The sequence below is a fragment of the Hyla sarda genome, chromosome 11 (assembly GCF_029499605.1).
Source record: "Hyla sarda isolate aHylSar1 chromosome 11, aHylSar1.hap1, whole genome shotgun sequence".
NCBI classification, from domain to species: Eukaryota; Metazoa; Chordata; class Amphibia; order Anura; family Hylidae; genus Hyla; species Hyla sarda.
This window is the reverse complement of record NC_079199.1, coordinates 22,015,473-22,037,494: the sequence shown is the minus strand read 5'-3', so window position 1 is coordinate 22,037,494 and position 22,022 is coordinate 22,015,473. Positions and strand designations below refer to the sequence as shown.

The following is a 22,022-nucleotide window of genomic DNA, read 5'->3' as shown; positions in this document are numbered from 1 at the left end:
CGTCGCATGTCCTCTGGGGCAATGTTTTCCAAATAAAGTGCCGCCAGCTTTTGCAAAACTACAACTCGCAGCATGCCCGGACAGCCTTCGGCTGTCCGGGCATGCTGAGAGTTGTAGTTTTGCAACAGCTGGAGACACACAGGTTGGAAAACACTGCTCAAGAGGTTGAAGGACTTTCACACATATACAAAAAGCAAGTCCGTTACCACGTGCAATGTTGAAGAAACAGGTGAAGACTTTGCAGAGGCCGGGAACTCGTCCCAGAAAAAGGAGACTCCGCTCAGCTCCAGAACTTTATGAGCAAAGGCAGAAGGTCTGTGGACATTGATCCCGGACTGCTCGTCCACAGTCTCATCGGAATAGACAGTCCTGCAAGTATAAGATCAGAGGGTGAGACCACCTACCCAACACCGCACACCAGAGGGTTCACCATAGACCCCCATTACCTACCTGCTGATTCTAATTTCGAGGGCACATCCAGTTTTAGAGTTCTCAGGGATATTTTCTATTCTAAAAACAGTGTCGATAAACGTGACTCTGACGCGTCTTAGGACTAGAAAAGAAGGACATAAAATTAAATAAAATAAGTAACATTCACAGAATGAAAAATTTTTTACCTCACAAAAACTGGACGTTTGTTCTAATGCTACGCGAACACACAGGTTGGGCTATGTTCACCCGTGCACCTGGAGGCTCCATTGTTTTTCCATTCACACGCTCCATTGGCTTATCCCCATGCGCAGAATAGGGGATAAGTGTCTAATCACGGGGCGGTCCGATGCTGGGACCCCCATGATGTACTGTACGGTGACCCGACATGACGCGGCTCTGCGTGGCTAATGCGCGTCACGAGGCGCCCCCTCTGTACGGCTTTATGGGAGAGGCGGGGATGCATGAACGCTGCATGTCTGCTTCTCCCATAGAGATATATGGAGGGGGCGGGGCGGCCGCTGCCTCATGCTGCGGCCGACAGGTTGGGCTATGTTCACATTTGCACCTGGAGGCTCCATTGTTTTTCCAATCATATGCTCCATTTAGGAGCAAAAGGATTAAAGGAGTACTGCAGTCTTAGACATTTATTCCCTTATCCGCAGGATAGGTGATAAGTGTCTGATCACAGGGTCCCAGCGGTCGGACCCCCCGCGATGAGACACTTATCCCCTATCTCCCGTCCGGGGACCCGGCACTGCTGCGGCTTTGCATGGCTAATGCGCGTGTCGTCAAGTTCACTGAGGTCGACAACACGCCCCCTCCATACAGCGAACGCTGCATCTCCGCCTCTCCCATAGAGATACATGGAGGTAACATGTCGGCAGGGCCGGGGCCCCGTACAGGAGATCACAGGGGTCCCAGCATTGGGACAACCCTCCCGCGATCAGACACTTATTCCCTATGCTGCAGATAGGGGATAAGTGTCTAGGGCTGCAGATCTCCTTTAAAAAAACTGAACAGGGGGCTCTACTTTATTGGGATCTGTTGGGTTTTCCAGACAAAAAAAAATAAAAAATAAAAATTTCCATGCCATGTTTTTTTGAACAATTTTCTGCGATAGAGACCCCAGTGAGCCTCCAATGCAGAACATAGCCTTATGGTACATTGAGACGAGCGGTATTTCGCTGCAGATCCACCGCTGAAGGACCTCTGTAAGCTGCTGTACATGTGCCAGCTCGGAGCAGTAATACGCCGCTACGAGCAGACACACTGTGATGTGCGAGTCGCCGCGCGCATGCACAGTATACTTGCACATTGCGGCAGCTCTCGGCCTAGCTCATAGAGCACGGGGAGCGGCGGCGATGTGTGAGAGTACACCGCGCATGCGCTTCAGTGTGTCTGCACGTAGCGGCGTAAAGCCACCATACAGAGGTCCTTCAGCGGCGGATCCGCAGCGTAAAACACGCTGTAAATCCGCTCGTCTGAACGTACCCTGAACGTAACGGAATGTTCGCCCCGGAAAATTTAACAAACCTTCAGCTGTGAAAATAGTTATATCTGTAGGGTTGTTTTTTTTTTATTATTATTGTTCTGGATGGAAACTTCAAAGACTGTTGTTGAGCAGATACAATCTGTCAATTGATCACTGGCACTCAAGAAGGGGATTCAAGGGCAGTCACAGGAGGAATACATTTCATACAGGACCAATTAAACACCTACTGTTACCTCTATAGATGACCCCAATAAGATCTGCTCAGCCCTGTATTGGAACCCTGATATTTTTGGATTCATGATAAGACATAATGAAAGATCCAGTTGACTTTAAAGGGGTACTCCGCCCCTAGACATCTTATCCCCTATCCATCGATCTCGGCTGCGGCACCCCAGACATCCGGTGCACGGAGTGAACTTCGTACAGTGCTGGATGACTGGCGATACGGGGCGGAGGATCGTGACATCACGGTCCTGCCCCGCTCGTGACATCATAGCCATGCCCCCTCAATACAAGTCTACGGTTGTCACGCCCCCTCCCATAGACTTGCATTGAGGGGGAATGACTGTGATGTCGTGACGGGCAAGACCGACCTCGGCAGAGTGAAAACAGCATTAGAAACATTTACTTCCGAACGTTGGCCAGTGGAGTACCCCTTTAAATGGGTTCTGCAACGGAGCTGCCCAATTCAGACGTTACCCTTATTTCATATCATTGCGTCTTCATTGGCTGGTTGAGAAGCATACTGTACTGTCCTGTTTGTACTCAATAAACTCTGCTTAAAGACAATCATGTTCAAAATGGTGCGGAAAAGAAACACAAGGCACACTAGAACGTTGCAGAACTTTGTAAAAAAACTGCTTATACCCCCAGGGGCAAGGAGAACAAATGTAAACCGCCACAGCTTAATATGTTGCATTAACCCCTTAAGGACACAGCCCATTTCGGCCTTGAGGACAGAGTCAAGTTTCATTTTTGAGTTTTCGTATTTTCCTACTTACCTTTTAAGAGACATAACTCTTACCTTTCCATTTATAGGCCCATATGAGGACTTTTGTTGCAACCAATTATACTTTGTAATGACACCTTTCATTTTACCATAAAATGTACAGCGAGCAAAACAAAAAAAAATTATTAAAAAAAGGAGTACCCTACCATGATATTTTTAAATGGGCGCAGCCATTAAGCATGATTTTTTATATTTGATTCCTTATGCCAAAATAAATAACTTTTGTAATTGGCTTCCATTAAAAAAAAAATAATAATAAAATAAGTTTTATGTTACTTTTTTGGCTGTATACTTCTGGCTACCAGGGGTCTCCCTTCTTGGCCAGAACACATTCCGTCTGGTCAAAATTTTGGTCTTCTGCTTGTAATGGCAGGAGACCAAACTCAGGAAGTGTTTCTCTGCACTGACCGTGATTGACAGGTGCAAAGAGCCTCACTAAAAGCTGCACAGACTAAACTGCACAGACTAAAAGCAGAACAAAGCCTCACTGAAAGAAGCAGAGACTGAAAGCTGCTGCACAGAGCCTGAGGTCTTCTATTCATCACAGCACTACAACCATGTGAGGGCTAAAGTGGTCCCACAGCAGGCTTCAGTGACATCATGCCTGCTGGGAAAAGCCCGCTTCCTTCTGCTGGAAGATTGCACTATGTGAGCAAGAAGAAAGGTAAGATATACAGCTTTTTAAAGCTCTGACATTTTTTCTAAGGGTGTGAGGAGTGCTAGGAGCAGTTAGGGAAAATAGCCTGTTAGTTTAGAGAAGTTTATTTGGTGACAGGTACTCTTTAGATTCTATAATCCTCCCAATTCACTGCCCCCATCATGATAAACCACCCCCTGCCTTTATTTTTATTATTTTTTAGTTTTCTACCTTGATATTGCTCTGTATTTTCTGCTCAGTCAGATTCACAGACTGGGAAGGGGTGTTCCCCAGCAGGCAGGACATCATTTGAAGCCATACAGGAGAGAACTTCCTCCCTCACTGTGCTACAAACAGCCCAGAGCAGATCAGTGTGAGATGAGCTATGACTGGCCAAGGCTGCACAAACTCCCCTCAGCACTCCAGACTGCATTTCCTGATTTTGGACTTCTGCCAGGGCAGCAGGAGTCTAAAGACTGTGCAAAAATGGGGGGGGGGGGGGGGGGGGGAGATGTGCTCTGAACAAGTAGGGAGACACCTAGTGGCAGCTTTTTTAAACTCAAATAAAACATAGAAAACTTCATTAATTTAAACAAGGTACATTAGAAAGATTTTTTATTTACCCTAAGGAGTGCAATAGCAAACATTTGTTTTAATGAGAGTGCCGAGAGTGCCCATTTAATTGGGGGGGGGGGGGGGATTGAAAAAAAATGAGTTTTTAAGCAGTGTACTTTATTCTGTGGGTCGATACGATTAAAAGGATACCATGGTTGCTTGCTAATTTATTGTGCTGCTTTTACATAAACATCAAACTTTTTTTTAATACAAAGTAAGTATGTTTTTTGTGTTCTGCCCTAGCTACTACTAACAACAAGCAGTGGGCGGGCAGCAGACTGCAGGAATGGGGGGGGGGGGGGGCGTCACACCTAGTGGTCAGGAATTTGGAATCGTTGTTCTGGGGAAAGGAGTCATTTTTGGTAAATGAGGTGACAGTGTTAGAAACCAGGTAGGTTATCTATTATCTCTGTCTGAAAAGACAGTAACTATTTAAGTCTCACCGGTTTCTATTGTTTCTGCAAACTTCTCCAACCCCTCGAAAGGCTGAGATGATTCCTGGTCATCGGTGAGTTTCTGGCTCAGACACTCCCTGGCCAACTGCATGCTGCTGGTCATAAAGCTGGACCAATACATTGGCTCAGAGGCGGACCCTGGGGGAGAATCGGGGGACAAAAACTAAAATTTAGGATTCATGTAATATGGAACAATCCAAGGGCAGAGATTATGGCATAAAAAAAATTAGAAGAAATGGATGAGCGTCATCCTGTGACTTTTACTTACGTGGTCGCGGTCTTGGCCTGAAAACCATCTCCAGCCCCTTCACTTCTAGTGCACAGTTATCTTGTAATAAGGACCCCCAAGGCACCGACAGGGAGATGGTCTGTATGAAGCCTTCAGTCACTTCCAGGGGGGCATCAGCCGACTCCATGATTTCATTAAGACTCTGAAAATGGGAGACAAATACAGGATGTAACTCAGGATCAGTACAGGATAAGTAATGTAATGTATGTACACAGTGACCTCACCAGCAGAATAGTGAGTGCAGCTCTGGGGTATAATACAGGATATAACTCAGGATCAGTACAGGATAAGTAATGTAATGTATGTACACAGTGACCCCCCCCCCAGCAGAATAGTGAGTACAGCTCTGGGGTATAATTCAGGATATAACTCAGGATCAGTACAGGATAAGTAATGTAATGTATGTACATAGTGACCTCACCAGCAGAATAGTGAGTACAGCTCTGGAGTATAATACAGGATATAACTCAGGATCAGTACAGGATAAGTAATGTAATGTATGTACACAGTGACCTCACCAGCAGAATAGTGAGTACAGCTCTGGAGTATAATACAGGATATAACTCAGGATCAGTACAGGATAAGTAATGTAATGTATGTACACAGTGACCTCACCAGCAGAATAGTGAGTACAGCTCTGGAGTATAATACAGGATATAACTCAGGATCAGTACAGGATAAGTAATGTAATGTATGTACACAGTGACCTCACCAGCAGAATAGTGAGTAAAGCTCTGGAGTATAATACAGGATATAACTCAGGGTCAGTACAGGATAAGTAATGTAATGTATTTACACAGTGACCTCACCAGCAGAATAGTGAGTACAGCTCTGGAGTATAATACAGGATATAACTCAGGATCAGTACAGGATAAGTAATGTAATGTATGTACACAGTGACCTCACCAGCAGAATAGTGAGTACAGCTCTGGAGTATAATACAGGATATAACTCAGGGTCAGTACATGATAAGTAATGTAATGTATGTACACAGTGACCTCACCAGTAGAATAGTGAGTACAGCTCTGGAGTATAATACAGGATATAACTCAGGGTCAGTACAGGATAAGTAATGTAATGTATTCAGAAAGTTAACCCATTATGTAGGTTAATTCTATATTTCCTGTAAAACAGTGGACATGCCCTTTAATGATTCAGCAGTTTATACTATATAGAGGATGAAGCACATAATACACAAGGACAATCTCCGTTATCTGCCTGACGTGATCTCCGTTATGTATTTAGCCACTTGACATATCTGTGAATTTCCTAGAGATAAGTCCTATCAGAGTTTTCTCTCCATTGCTGGATATATTTGGGCTGACGCTCCTGTCTAGAGGCTATTCTAGGTTTATCTGCAGAGATGTCATCAGTCTCCCAGACACCGCAGGATGAAGATGCAGTTTTTCTGTTTCCTGCAATTGGGCATCGACGAAATGAAAAGGGTTCCTGGGAAATGGCACCAGCTTTGTAATATTTTTGCTGCTCCTTCATCTCTAAGACTGTAACCACAAAGGGGGACAGTTTGGGATAGACCTATGAATCTCTGTGCACATAATCTATACCCATGGAAATGCATTGTATCATTGAAGGGGTTGTCCGCTTCAGAAAACTAATGCTGCTTTACTATGTTAGGGAATTCAAAGTCAATGGGACTTTAGAGATTCAAAAGGAGATTCCGGTGAAAAACTATTTTTTTCATATTAACTGGCTCCAGAAAGTTAAACAGATTTGTAAATTACTTCTATTTAAAAATCTTAATCCCACCAGTACTTATCAGCTGCTGTATACTACAGAGGAAGTTCTTTTCTTTTTGAATTTCCTTTCTGTCTGGCCACAGTGCTCTCTGCTGACACCTCTGTCCATTTTGGGAACTGTCCAGAGCAGGAGAGGTTTGCTATGGGGATTTTCTCCTGCTCTGGACAGTTCATAAAACAGACAGAGGTGTCAGCAGAGAGCACCGAGATCAGACAGAAAAGAAATTAAAAAAATATATATATTTCTGGCACCAGTTGATTTAAAAGAAAAGGTTTTCCAGCAGAGTTCCCCTTTAAAGAGTAACTCCGATGTTGGTCCAGTAGCAGGATCTCTGTTTAAACCGTAACTCCAGTCACGCTGTGGCAGCAAGATAGCGGTCTCAATTTTCTTGTCACCTTCAGAGCCCGAGGGTGAAGCAATCAGGATACAAATTTGGCAAAAAACACATAGGGGGAGATATATCAAAACCTGTGCAGAAGAAAATTGACCATGTTGCCCATAGCAACCAATCAGATCGCTTCCTTCACTTTGCAGAGGCCTTGTTAAAAATGAAAGAAGCGATCTGATTGGTTGCTATGGGCCACTCAGCAACTTTTCCTGTGCGCAGGTTTTGATAAATCTCCCCCCATAATGCTAAAGTCCCACGCAAGTCATACAAAGTCGCCGTAGTCTCTGGCTGCGAAGGTGAAAATGTAAATATAGATCCTGCAACTGAAACACGTGACTAAGTTAGGATTTATATCTTCCCGCAACTTTGTAGCCTGAGACTAAGGGTACGTTCACATTACGGAATTCCACAGGCGGAATTACGCGAACGGAATTCAGTGGTGTGAACTTAACACAAGACCCGTGCACACTGCGGAATTTCAGCAGCGGACAATTCTGCTGCTGAAACTGTTCCGCACAAAGAAAGAACATGTTCATTCTTTGCGCAGATTCCGCGAGCACTGCATAGCCGTCAATGGTGAAGGCTCAGTGCCCCACGGCCCTAGCGCTGAAGTATTTTCGGCAGCGGCCGCCAGACGGATCTGATTGGTTGCTCTGGGCAACTCACCAACTTCTCCTCTGGACGGGTTTTGATAAATCTCCTCCCCTAGCTCTTATGTGGAACACACTGGCGTCCGCCTCGTGCGGCGATATGTTTCCTGTACATCTGCACCTTTTATATACGTATAATTAATAAAAGCCGCTGCGGATTTGCAAGACTGGTGAGTTGCCCTCTTTCATATCTCTTTGCTGCTGTGCTGGACTATCGGGGACTTTGCTTCAGAGAGAGATGAGCACCACATGCGGCATTTGGTCACCGGCTGCGGTTATGTAGGGAGGAGTTGAAATGTATGGAACAAACCATGTCGATCATCCTTTTATTATTGTGTGAACATACTTCATAAAAATTTTATTTTTGTTTTATAGAAATCATGGCTTATTAAAAAAAAATAATTTAAGGGGTACTCCGGTTGAAATTATTTATTTTTATTTATTTACATCAACTGGTGTCAGAAAGTTAAACAGATTTGTAAATTACTTCTATTAAAAAATCTTAATCCTTCCAGTACTTTTTAGGGGTTGTATACAACAGAGGAAGTACTTTTCTTTTTGGATTTCTCTTCTGTCACGACCACAGTGCTCTCTGCTGACCTCTGCTGTCCATTTTAGGAACTGTCCAGAGCAGGAGAAAATCCCCATAGCAAACATATGCTGCTCTGAACAGTTCCTAAAATGGACAGCAGAGAGCATCGTGACAAGAGAAATCCAAAATGAAAATCATTTCCTCAGTAGTGTACAGCCCATAAAAAGTACTGGAAGGATTAAGATTTTTCTTTAAAGAACTAATTTACAAATCTGTTTAACTTTCTGGCACCAGTTGATCAAAAAAATAAAAATAAAAAATTTCCACCAGAGTACCAGATCACTGGGGGTCCCCATACCATCCAGAACATAATCCTGTCCACTTGCAGCATCATCTTTGTCCCAGCTGAAGCACAGGCAGGGACAAAGGCCAGTAAGTAAGTGCTGGACTAGCACTCCTCTGTGCTCACTCCTGTCCTATCAGACTGCAGCATGAAAACAGAGAGGAGGGGGTTACAGAGCAGCCTACAGTGATTGGATGAAGACACCCAGCACAGTACAGCAGACTCAAGGAGGAAGTGAAACCATGTTGAGTGAAGATGGGCTCATACACGCCCCTTCCTGAGCAGTGGATGCCAGAATGAGTGAGCAACATCATGGAGGGATTTGTGAGCAAAATACAGAAGCTAGACACGTAAAAAAAAGACAAGTAAAGCATGTGCAAGACCTAGTGCGTAACATATAGAAGTATTTTTTGTTCTGTGATAGGACAGGTACACTTTAAACAGACATCCTGTCGCCAGGGCGTGAACAGGGTTAAACTTTAAAAGGGGGTTTTGGAAGGAGTAAGACAGACTCCTTATGATCAATGCATGCCCTTCATAGTGATGACCAATGAGGGTCCCCATAGTCGCACCCTCCCAATCACGGGTACACACAGCGTATATAGAACCCTTTTTTAACACGTAAAGTTCGCTCATTGATTTATACAGTAATATCTACATTAATGCAAGATTTTATTTTACAGCCATTCGCCTGGTTCCTAGAATAAATCGCGATGTCATTCATTATTAATATCACCCGGCTGACCGCATCTACTTACGGCAAAGATCAGCAAATTAAAGGGGTTATCCAGGAAAAAACTTTTTTTTTATATATATCAAGTGGTTCAAGAAAGTTAAACAGATTTGTAAATTACTTCTATAAAAAAAATCTTAATCCGTTCAGTACTTATGAGCTTCTGAAGTTGAGTTGTTCTTTTCTGCCTAAGTGCTCTCTGATGACACGTGTCTCGGGAACCAGCCAGTTTAGAAGCAAATCCCCATAGCAAACCTATTCTGCTCTGTGCAGTTCCCGAGACAAGCAGAGATGTCAGCAGAGAGCACTGTTGCCAGACAGAAAACAACAACTCAACTTCAGCAGCTGATAATTATTAAAAGGATTAAGATTTTTTTTATAGAAGTAAGTTACAAATCTGTTTAACTTTCTGGAGCCAGTTGATATATATATACACACCGGTATATAAAAAAGTTTTTTCCTGGAATACCCCTTTAAACACTCAGGATCCACGTGATGGGGTGATAGCAATGTTAGAGAGTACCTGTCATGATCTTGTTTAATGTTATAATCCTCCCAGTTCACCTTGATGTTGCTCTGTATTTTTTGCTCAGTCAGATTCACAGACTGGGAAGGGGCATTCCCCAGCAGGCGTGACATCATCTGAAGCCATACAGGGGAGAACTTCATCCCTCACTCTACTACACACAGCCCAGAGGAGTTCAGTGTGAGATGAGCTATGATTGACTAAGGCTGCACACACACCCCCTCAGCACTCCAGACTGCATTTCCTGATTTTGGACCTTCTGCCAGGCCAGTAGGAGTCCAAGTCTGTGCAAGAGACATTTTTTTTTAAACAAAGTACATTAGAAAGATTTTTTATTTACAATAGCAAAAAATTGTTTTAGTGAGAGTGCCCATTTAACCCTTTCGGGTACTTGAAGGTGGGGGAATGTTCCCCTAAGACGAAATATAAAAAATCTAATGTAAAAAGGGAAAGAGCCAGAGTTGACAACCAGGCCAAATATCTGTAGTAAAAACTACATTTCATAATGAAGAATAGCACAGGAAGGGATTGGTCCATGAGAGCGGCTTCTGATTGGCTGCTCACGTATCCTGTTAGGGGGAGGAAGAGGGTGAGGGTGAGTATCCTCTGTTGGAGGGGATGCATGTGTCGTGTGTGATTATTTCTTGTTCATGTATAAATAAGGCAGCTGACAATTATTCTGGATCTAGAAGGACAGGTACCACCACTATGTAGACAGTCAAGGCATGCTAGGAGTTGTAGTTTTACAAAGTTTTTGTAAAGGGGTACTCCAGTAGAAAACAAATGTTTTTAACGCAACTGGTGCCAGAAAATTTATACAAATTTGTAAATCACTTCTTTATAAAAAATCTTAATCCTTCCAGTATGTATCAGCTGCTGTATGCCCCATAGGACGGTGTTCTTTCCAGTCTGACCACAGTGCTCTCTGCTGCCCCCTCTGTCGGTGTCAGGAACTGTTCATAACAGGAGCAAATCCCCCATAGTAAACCTTTTCTGCTTTGAATACTTCCTGACATGGACAGAGGTGTCAGCAGAGAGCACTGTGGTCAGATGGAAAAGAACTACAAAACTTCCTCTGGAGTATACAGCAGCTGATAAGTACTGGAAGGATTAAAGGAGTACTACAGTATAATTTATTTAGTTATATATATATTTTTTTCTTTTTATTTGTTTTAAGTTTCCCCAGGCTGTCGGCATTTAAAAAAAACAACAAAAGATACATACCTGCTGCCACTCCCTTGATGACTCCGATAACCTTCTCTGGCCCCCGCAGCGATCCTCGTCCTGGTTGCCGGTGGTCAGTGAATCATACTGCACTCAGCTAATAACCGGCCGCAACGATAGGCTGAGCGGCAGTGTTAACGTATTAAGCCCCGGCAAAGGTCTTCTACCGTATCTGTATAACTTTCTGGCACCAGTTGATTTGAAAACAAGTTTTCCACTGTAGTTCCCCTTTAAAGGGGAACTAAGGTGGAAATTATTTTTTATTTTTTCAAATCAACTGGTGCCAGAAAGTTAAACAGATTTGTAAATTACTTGTATTTAAAAATCTTAATCCTTCTAGTACTTATCAGCTGCTGTATGCTCCAGAGGAAGTTGTGTAGTTCTTTCAAGTCTGACCACAGTGCTCTCTGCTGCCACCTCTGTCCATGTCAGGAACTGTCCAGAGCGGAAGAGGTTTTCTATGGGGATCTGCTCCTACTTTGTACCGTTTCTAAAATGGACAGAGGTGTCAGCAGAGAGCACTGTGGTCAGACTTGAAAGAACTTCACAACTTCGTCTGGAGAATACAGCAGCTGATAAGTATTGGAAGGATTAAAATTTTGAAATAGAAGTCATTTACAAATCTGTTTAACTTTAAGGTCCTCATACACATTACACCCCTTTAAGGTCCTCATACACATTACAAAGTAGTCGGCCGAACCCGCTGATTTCGGCAAGGCAGGCAGACTGTCTAAATCCTTATGGAGGCCTCCTGGTCCCAGAACGACAGAGCATGTTGGATTTCAACTGCCCAATCCCTTTGTTTTTAGAGAGATTTGGCTGAGCAGAGTCTTGGCAGTCGATGCCGTGTACCTATTTTTTTTTTTTTTTTTTTTTTTTTTTTTACAACCACTGCCCAACACGATCATGTGATCCCCGAGACGTGCCAAGGGTTAAAGTCCAGATGTAGTAAGGATAAGACTGATCTCGCTCCTACATTTAGGGCCTCGTGCGACAATCTGTGGTTTTACAGCTGTTGCAAAACTACAACTCCCAGCATGCCCGGACAGCCGCTGGCTGTCCGGGCATGCTGGGAGTTGTAGTTTTGCAACAGCTGTAGAAGCACAGATTGGAAGACCACTGCTTTCCAGCCTCTATAGTTTGAGATAGATAAGAAAGACGTACCCATTTATCCAGGGGGACCTGTGACAGGGTGCCGGTGCCTTGGTACAGGTCCAGGGTGAGCTGCTCCAGGCTGAGCTTCTCCTGCAGGAAGTGACCCAGGTATCTCTGGAGAAGGTACCTGCAGGCCCGCTTCTTGATGGATTCTGAGAAAGGCCAAGGCATGGTGACCACCAGGGGGCAGACTCTAGGAGCCCCTAAATATATTATAAAGCTTCGCTGTCAGCCAAAGTCATTAGTGCAGGCAAATAGCGTCAGTATAAGCAAATGGGTGGGGTCAGTGGGTCACATGACCTTTGTCCATGATCCAGGGACCCGGATGATGACTGAAGGTGGGCAAAGAACAATTGGATTTCTTATAATGGTATTTTCTACCTTCTTCTGGATCAAGTGACAAGTGATAGGATCAGAAAAATGGTGGGGAAAGTCACCACAGTCCAGTCCCTCCGACAGAGGAAGACAAAGCGCACGCAGAGGTTCACTATCAATCACACAATCCTGTGCAACCAGACACAATCCCGTACAATCAGAGACACAATCCCGTACAACCAGAGACACAATCCCGTACAGTCAGGGACACAATCCCGTACAGTCAGGGACACAATCCCGTACAACCAGAGACACAATCCCGTACAGTCAGGGACACAATCCCGTACAGTCAGGGACACAATCCCGTACAGTCAGGGACACAATCCCGTACAGTCAGGGACACAATCCCGTACAGTCAGGGACACAATCCCGTACAGCCAGAGACACAATCCCGTACAGCCAGAGACACAATCCCGTACAACCAGAGACACAATCCCGTACAACCAGAGACACAATCCCGTACAACCAGAGACACAATCCCGTACAACCAGAGACACAATCCCGTACAACCAGAGACACAATCCCGTACAACCAGAGACACAATCCAGTACAACCAGAGACACAATCCCGTACAACCAGAGACACAATCCTGTACAACCAGAGCCAGAATCACTTACACAATCTCATGCAGTCAGAGATAATCCAACACAATCAGTGACACAAGTTCATACAATCAGTTGTACTATCATTGTCAGAATGACTGACAGTCCCGAGCAGGCACCGACACAGTGCCGAGCAGTTGCTGAAACAGTCCCGAGCAGTCACCAATCACTGACACAGTCCTGAGCAGTTCCCGACACAGTCCTGAGCATGCACTGATCACCGACTTGGTCCTGAGCAGTCACCGACACAGTCCCGAGCAGTTCCCAACACAGTCCCGAGCAGGCACTGATCACCGACTCAGTCCCGAACAGTCACTGTCAGTCCCGAGCAGTCACCAACACAGTCCCAAGTAGGTACCAATCACCGACACAGTCCCGAGCAGTCCCCGACACAGTCCTGAGCAGTCCCCGACACAGTCCCGAGCAGTCCCCGACACAGTCCCGAGCAGTCACTGATCACTGACACAGTCCCAAGCAGTCCCCGACACAGTCTCGAGAAGTCCCTGACACAGTCCCGAGCAGTTAATGATCACTGACACAGTCCTGAGCAGTCACTGATCACTGACAAAGTCCTGAGCAGTCACTGATCACTGACACAGTCCTGAGCAGTCACCGACACAGTCCTGAGCAGTCACCGACACAGTCCTGAGCAGTTAATGATCACTGACACAGTCCTGAGCAGTCACTGATCACTGACACAGTCCTGAGCAGTCACTGATCACTGACACAGTCCTGAGCAGTCACTGATCACTGACACAGTCCTGAGCAGTCACTGATCACTGACACAGTCCTGAGCAGTCACTGATCACTGACACAGTCCTGAGCAGTCACTGATCACTGACACAGTCCTGAGCAGTCACTGATCACTGACACAGTCCTGAGCAGTCACTGATCACTGACACAGTCCTGAGCAGTCACCTACACAGTCACATGCAGTCAGCTGCACAATAACTGACAGAATTACAATCTTGCAGTCACAATAACATGCACACACACAGATACATTGTCAATGACAGGACAACCCCATAAAATCAGGGACACAATCCTGCAGTCACACAACAATCAGCGATCAGGTCTGACACAAACACAGTGTGCCATACAACCCTCGGCTTTACGATCACACATGCAGCAAACACAATGTCACTCAGCAGTGCAGTCACGGACGATTCCCCAGATGGCCGCTAGGGGCAGGCATGACTGGTCTATGACACAGCGATACACGGGGTCGCGGTCAGTCACCCGGGCCCCGCGTGAGAAACATCCGGCGCTCTCCCCGGTTCAGTTCGTTGTGGTCTCTAGACATAAACAATGACGTCGCGTCATGTGACAGGAAGTCACTTGTCCTGACACGTACCGCCGCCATGTTAGTCCTGGGCATATCTGCCACCAGCGCTGAGGCCCTGGTCTGTGCCCACAGGTATACGGTATATGGATGTATAAGAGGGACAGGTGGGTAGAGGCAAAATAGTCCGCTGTCTCCGATTCTATATGAGCTACGAGAAAATGGCCGCCCGATCATTAGGAAGTCGGTGGAGGACTATTATCACTGTTATATTGACAGCGGAAGTGACGTTGGTGACGTATCATAATACAGGAAGTGTCGCGATTGTAGGGAACAGCACGCAGTTGAGTGAGAATTGAGCAGGTAAGGGGCTGTGAGGTGTCAGGGGTCTGCACTGCTCGAGGACCTATCGGGTGTTTGTGGACTGTGATTGGCTGAGCTGACAACGGTTTAGTAGATGAAGTGGCCTTGTTTCCCATAGCAACCAATCTGAGTGCAGCTTTCATTATCAGACCTGAAAGTAAGCTGTGCTGCGATTGGCTGCTGCAAGTAAAGACTTGATGGATTCTGTGCAGCTATAACGGTGTTAGGCTGCGTTCACATCATGTTTTTGCCATGCTGTTTTCAATCCTAAAGAAAACCGTATGGCAAAAAAAAAAACGGATGAAACAGTATGGGAAAAAGTAAACCGTACGCGTTTTTAAACCATATACTGTTTTTAAAAGTGCATACGGTTCCGTCCGTTTTTATAAAAAAAAAAAAAGAAAAAACATCTTTGAAAATTTGGGGTGGGGACTTTAGGATGCAAATTCGCAGGTGCAAAGTAAAAAACGTATACGGTTTCCCATATGGAACCATATACATGTGCGTTTCTCATTGACGCCCATGTTAAAAAATAAATAAATAAATATGCGGTTGCAGTACGGTTTTTAAACCGGAGACAAAACTGTGGTCAACGCACGTGTATACGGTTTTTACTTTGCACATGTGCGTTTGCATTAGAGCCTATGCTTATAAACACCTATTGGAGAGCCTGCATGGGGCCTGTTATTCCCGGCATAGATATGAGGTAGGATCAACAACCAATTATTGTGCTGATATGGGGGAAAATGCCATAAAATATAACTTTTAATAGATATACATTAAAATACACCAAATCTTGTGATTGTGCTCTAAATTACCAGCACCAAATCATAACAACTACCTCATAATTGCAGTTACCGCACATTCGTGTGGATTTACAGAGCATCACAGACTATTGCTGAACCATTCAAAAAACACCCAACGCGTTTCTACCGCAATATCGTGGCGTCATCAAGGGAGTAATAAATAAGTGAGCAATAGATCTCAATAAATTGGGCTATTATAAATAAGCCCAAATTTGGCTATTTTAGTTAAGCCCTAAAGAAGCGGTAAACTGCACTATAATATTTATATATAAAAACTGATGAGCAAAGAACAATGTATATTGTAGAGGGGAAAACACCCGATACATAGTGGACATCCCCCTTATAGAGAGTGCAGCAGCATTGCAGGAAATGGGTACACCCCTCAGGATAACAGTCCCCAATCTGTTCCAGGATACACTCCTTACCTCCTCACTTCCGGTTTCGGTTCAGTGTGAGTACGCTAACCCGCAGTGGCACTGAGAAGCCGTCATTGACAGACGTTTTCCCATACGGTTCCATCAGTTTTTTTTTTTGCCATATGGTTTTCTTTAGAAAAACTTATTGAAAACAGTATGGCGAAAACGTGGTGGGAACCCAGCATTACCTAACCAGGGGGTCTCCAGTGGTTGCAAAACTACAACTCCCAGCATGCCCGGACAGCCAACGGCTGTCCGGGCATGCTGAAAGTTGTAGTTTTGCAACAGCTGGAGGCACTCTGGTTGGGAAACACTGACCTTTAGGGACTTTATATATTAGCACTCAGATTAGTGAATCCTCAATATTGGTGCTGATGGTGGAATTTGTACAAGTACTTGTGCTCTAATGTCCTGATATCTGTTACCCATGCACCAGAGGGAGCAGAGGAAGAATGGGCGGGGGGTGCCGAATGGGCGCTTATAAATTGTGTCCTGCATTTACCTGTAATGGTCTCTTCACACGTACAGTATTCTGTGCAGATTTGATGCGCAGGATTTTCTGCTGCATATTTCAATGTAAACTGAATGACTGAACACAGCTTCAAATCCTGCACATCAAATCAGCACAGAATACTGTACGTGTGAAGAGACCCTAAATGAGTCCTAATGGCTCCTCTCCCTATCAATCTCTCTTGTGACCGCCAGCTGCATTTTGCTGGCAGCCTAAAGACGCCAAGCGTTATTTCTTCTGCACTCCGGCACATATGAGTGACTTCGTTGTGCACCTGGAGAGCGGGGGAAGAAGAGGAGAGGCCATGCCGTGGACTGTGCTGGAGCTGGGAAGGGAAGGGTAGTATAGGTGGTTTAGTTAATTTTTATTTATTTATTTTTAATCTTGGCAAGAGTGCAAATATTTAGGGGGGTCTACCTACAGGGGCAGCGATCTCTCTAGGTGTCTACCTACAGGGGCAGCGATCTCTCTAGGTGTCTACCTACAGGGGCAGCGATATCTCTAGGTGTCTACCTACAGGGGCAGCGATATCTCTAGGTGTCTACCTACAGGGGCAGCGATATCTCTAGGTGTCTACCTACAGGGGCAGCGATCTCTCTAGGTGTCTACCTACAGGGGCAGCGATCTCTCTAGGTGTCTACCTACAGGGGCAGCGATCTCTCTAGGTGTCTACCTACAGGGGCAGCGATCTCTCTAGGTGTCTACCTACAGGGGCAGCGATATCTCTAGGTGTCTACCTACAGGGGCAGCGATATCTCTAGGTGTCTACCTACAGGGGCAGCGATATCTCTAGGTGTCTACCTACAGGGGCAGCGATATCTCTAGGTGTCTACTAGAGATGAGCGAATTTACAGTAAATTCAATTCGTCACAAGCTTCTCGGCTCGGCAGTTGATGACTTATCCTGCATAAATTAGTTCAGCTTTCAGGTGCTCCGGTGGGCAGGAGACTCTCTCCTAGGACTGTATCCACCTTTTCCAGCCACCGGAGCACCTGAAAGCTGAACTAATTTATGCAGGATAAGCCATCAACTGCCGAGCCGAGAAGTTCGTGACGAATCGAATTTACTGTATATTCGCTCATCTCTAGTGTCTACCTACAGGGGCAGCGATCTTTCTAGGTGTCTACCTACAGGGGCAGCGATATCTCTAGGTGTCTACCTACAGGGGCAGCGATATCTCTAGTTGTCTACCTACAGGGGCAGCGATCTCTCTAGGTGTCTACCTACAGGGGCAGCGATCTCTCTAGGTGTCTACCTACAGGGGCAGCGATCTCTCTAGGTGTCTACCTACAGGGTCAGCGATATCTCTAGTTGTCTACCTACAGGGCAGCGATATCTCTAGTTGTCTACCTACAGGGGCAGCGATCTCTCTAGGTGTCTACCTACAGGGGCAGCGATCTCTCTAGGTGTCTACCTACAGGGGCAGCGATATCTCTAGTTGTCTACCTACAGGGGCAGCGATCTCTCTAGGTGTCTACCTACAGGGGCAGCGATCTCTCTAGGTGTCTACCTACAGGGGCAGCGATCTCTCTAGGTGTCTACCTACAGGGGCTGCGATCTCTCTGGGTGTCTACCTACAGGGGCAGCGATATCTCTGGGTGTCTACCTACAGGGGCAGCGATATCTCTAGGTGTCTACCTACAGGGGCAGCGATATCTCTAGGTGTCTACCTACAGGGGCTGCGATCTCTCTGGGTGTCTACCTACAGGGGCAGCGATATCTCTGGGTGTCTACCTACAGGGGCAGCGATATCTCTAGGTGTCTACCTACAGGGGCAGCGATCTCTCTAGGTGTCTACCTACAGGGGCAGCGATATCTCTAGGTGTCTACCTACAGGGGCAGCGATATCTCTAGGTGTCTACCTACAGGGGCAGCGATATCTCTAGGTGTCTACCTACAGGGGCAGCGATATCTCTAGGTGTCTACCTACAGGGTGTTATTTGAATGGATTCTGTGACGGAAGCTGTGACACAGGTGTGAACTCTGCCTTAGGCTGGGTTCACACCACGTTTTTCAAATACGGTTACCATATACGGTTTTCCGCTAAAAAAAAAGTATGGCAAAAACCATATACAACCGTATGACTCCAAATTAAAACGTATACGTTTTTTCCCCGTATACGGCTCCAAAACGTATGTACAGTTCTATCCGTCTGCATCCGTTTTTGCCAACAGTTTTGCTATTTTGTTGGAATTATTTTTCCAGCAATTTAATAAAGTTACTATTGTTCTATTGAAATTCCAAAGGATGTGGGAGTGGGATGTCTGGGATGAATTCTAGAAAGATCTGCGCATGTGTCAAATCCAAAAACTGATTAGAAAAACCGTGTGCAACCGTATTCTGAAATTCTGTGGACGATTCTCATAGACAACAATGTTAAAAGAACCGCATACGGTTTTCCAACCGGAGGCAAAATGTGGTCGACAGCGTTTTTGCCTACGGTTGAAAAATCGGCAAAACCGTATCCGAGGCAAAACGGATGCAACCGTACACAACATTTGGAATACGGTTTACAATGCATTCTCTATGCATACGGTTTTGGATACGGTCGTATACGGTTTTTCGCATATTTGAAAAACGTGGTGTGAACCCTGCCTTACATACATAAACCTTTGGCTGTGCAGGCATGCTGGGAGTTGTAGTAGTGCAACAGCTGGAGGACCGCAGGTTGAACACCTAGGCTTAGGGTATGTTCACACAGTGTGGATCTACTGCAGATTTAAGGCAACCGATCTGCAATGGATTTTAAATATAGATTTTCAATTTTTTTAAATTACCCTTACTGGATGACATCGCTTTTTGAGGATTTTTATTCTCATTTATTTCTTACCATTCTTCTTTCTTTATGCAGACAATGGAAGTTGACTGCAACCCCATGGAGCTGCCCATCAATGCCGTCTATGACACGGATTCCGAGCTGTGGGATCTGGAGGGAGCAGACGTGAAGGACATGAGGCTGGAGGCGGAAGCCATAGTGAATGACGTCTTGTTTGCCGTCGCTAACATGTTTGTCTCCAAGAACTTACCGTGCGCTGTAGACATGGCCTATATCAATGTGGAGATAAAGGAGGGGAACAAGTACTGCCTGGAGCTCACGGACGCCGGCCTGAGGGTGAGCCTGGATGGATTACATGATAGATAAAGGAATGGCCCTTGATGCAATTTACTATTTTTAGGCCACCTGGTTTGGGGAGTATGGAAATCACTTATGGGTTACACCAAATAGCACTTATAGTAGTTCACAATTTTTCCCTTTAATGGGGTACTCCAGCGTTTAAAGTCTTATCCACAGGATCGGAGCTAAGTGTCTGATCTTTGGGGGTCTGATTGTTGTGGCCCTCCGTGTTCTCCAGAATGGTGCCTAAATCTTCCTGTGCTCAGAGCGTGAGGTCGACAAGCCCCCTCTATGCATTCTTTATGGGAGCGCCAGAGATATATTAGCACTGTACCCGGGTATCTTCAGCGCTTCTATAGACAAGTAGGCTGTATAAGAAAATAAAGTTCGAGTGGCCCCGCTAGTTTTTTTTGAACACTATTCACAATTGGAATAGAAAAGGATACAGTAAGCGGGTATTCAGACACGGAACCGAACCTTGTCCTGCGGTTGTGCTAGGATTAGAGATGAGAGAACTTACAGTAAATTCGATTCGTCACAAACTTCTCAGCTCGGCAGTTGATTACTTATCCTGCATAAATTAGTTCAGCTTTCAGGTGCTCCGGTGGGCTGGAAAAGGTGGATACATTCCTAGGAGACTCTTTCCCAGCATGCCCTGACACAGCCTATGGCTCTGCAGCGGACCCAAACTTAGTGTTACCTAGTCCTACTTTTCCTTTCATTTTTCATTCATTAAATCTTCTCTCGCTTCCTTCTTCTTAGGTGGTGGGCTTCGCATTTGACCAAGTTGATGAAAGTATTCACAGCCAATACCATGAGACGGTCTACTCCTTACTGGACTCTATCAGTCCGGCCTACAGGGAGGCTTTTGGGAACGCTCTGCTCCGGAGGCTGGAGGCGCTGAAAAGCGATGGACAATCCTGATCATCTGTTGTGCAAACATTTATATTTTATTGTTTTTATGACCCTCATATTATCCATTCACTTCTGACTCAACTACATAAAGTATTTTAAAGGGTACTCCCCTGGAAAAACTTATTTTTTTATTTTTTTTTAATTTTTTTTTAAATCAACTGGTGCCAGAAAGTTAAACAGATTCGTAAATTATTTCTATTTAAAAATCTTAATCCTTCCAGCACTTATCAGCTGCTGTATGCTCCGCAGGAAGTTTTTATTTTTGAATTTCCTTTCTGTGTGACCACATTGCTCTCTGCTGACACCTCTGTCCATGTCTGGAACTGTCCAGAGCAGGAGAGGTTTTCTATGGGGATTTGCTCCTACTCTGGACAGTTCCTAAAATGGACAGAGGTGTCAGCAGAGAGCACTGTGGCCAGACAGGAAGGAAATACAAAAAGTAAAGAACTTCCTCTGGAACATACAGCAGCTGATAAGTACTGGAAGGGTTAAGATTTTTAAATAGAAGTAATTCACAAATCTGTTTAACTTTCTGGCACCAGTTGATTTACATTTTATTTAGTTTTTTTTAGTTCCAGTGGAGTACCCCTTTAACAATAAGATACATTTTTTGCCATTTAGATGGCCTATATAGACCAATCCCTCATATAATACTCCATTTACTATGAGGTGAATAAGACATGTATTGTCTAATGAAGTGTTCACCACTTAGGATAGGGGGGAAAAAATGGACGATTGCCTGCACTGATGTACACTTAGTGGCCACTTTATTAGGTACATTTGTTCAATAGTTAGGCTGTCCGGGTAGTTTTGCAACAGCTGGAGGCACCCTCCTTTGGAAACACTGCAGTAGAGGCAGTCAAGACAACTTGCTGAATTTAAAACAGAGCATCAGTATGGGAAAGAAAGGCCATTCAAGCAACTTTGAACGTGTCATGGTTTTTTGTGCCTGACTGGCTGGGCTGAATATTTCAGAAACTGCTGATCTACTGGGATTTACACACACAACCACCTCTAGGGTTTACAGAGAATGATCTGAAAAAGAGAAAATATTCAGCGGCAGTTGTATGGACAAAAAAAGAAAAGACCTTGTTTGAGGAAAATGGGCAGCCTGGTTCGAGATGACAGAAAGGTGACAGTAACTTAAAGAACCACTTGTTACAATCAGAATACCATCTCTGAACTCACAACACTTCCAACCTTGGCACAGATGGGCTACAGCAGCAGAAGACCACACCTAAGAACAGAAAACTGAGGCTACAATTTACACAGGTACCAAAACTGGACAATGGAAGACTGGAAGAACGTTGTTTGAGGAGTCTCAATTCTAGCTGTGGCATCAACATTTGCAAACAACATAAAGCATGGATCCATCCTGTCTTGTATCAGGTTCAGGCTG

The 22,022-nt window shown here is 45.0% G+C and overlaps 2 protein-coding genes across 4 annotated transcripts in view; one reads left to right on the top strand and one right to left on the bottom strand.

Moving 5' to 3' along the window:
- The window catches only part of ATG2B (autophagy related 2B), a 97,969-nt gene extending 85,090 nt beyond the window's left edge, over positions 1 to 12,879 (bottom strand). Inside the window, exons 1-5 of the mRNA XM_056546119.1 lie at positions 12,248 to 12,879; positions 4,909 to 5,071; positions 4,629 to 4,778; positions 451 to 553; positions 207 to 369 (exon numbers count right to left, since the gene is read on the bottom strand). Coding sequence (XP_056402094.1) covers positions 207 to 369; positions 451 to 553; positions 4,629 to 4,778; positions 4,909 to 5,071; positions 12,248 to 12,409 — 741 coding nt within the window. The 5' untranslated portion in view covers positions 12,410 to 12,879. The remainder of the gene's footprint in view (positions 1 to 206; positions 370 to 450; positions 554 to 4,628; positions 4,779 to 4,908; positions 5,072 to 12,247) is intronic.
- Positions 12,880 to 14,496: 1,617 nt separating this feature from the next.
- GSKIP (GSK3B interacting protein) lies at positions 14,497 to 20,830 on the top strand. Of its 3 annotated transcripts, none has more exons than XM_056546122.1 (3): positions 14,497 to 14,632; positions 19,445 to 19,705; positions 20,471 to 20,830. In XM_056546122.1, exons 2-3 carry the CDS (start codon positions 19,448 to 19,450, stop codon positions 20,630 to 20,632), a joined length of 420 nt encoding a protein of 139 aa, XP_056402097.1. In that variant the 5' UTR covers positions 14,497 to 14,632; positions 19,445 to 19,447; the 3' UTR covers positions 20,633 to 20,830. The 3 variants fall into 3 exon arrangements, with proteins under 3 accessions (XP_056402097.1, XP_056402098.1, XP_056402095.1); XM_056546123.1 differs by lacking the exon at positions 14,497 to 14,632 and adding an exon at positions 14,641 to 14,664; XM_056546120.1 differs by lacking the exon at positions 14,497 to 14,632 and adding an exon at positions 14,676 to 14,860.
- Positions 20,831 to 22,022: the final 1,192 nt, after the last annotated feature.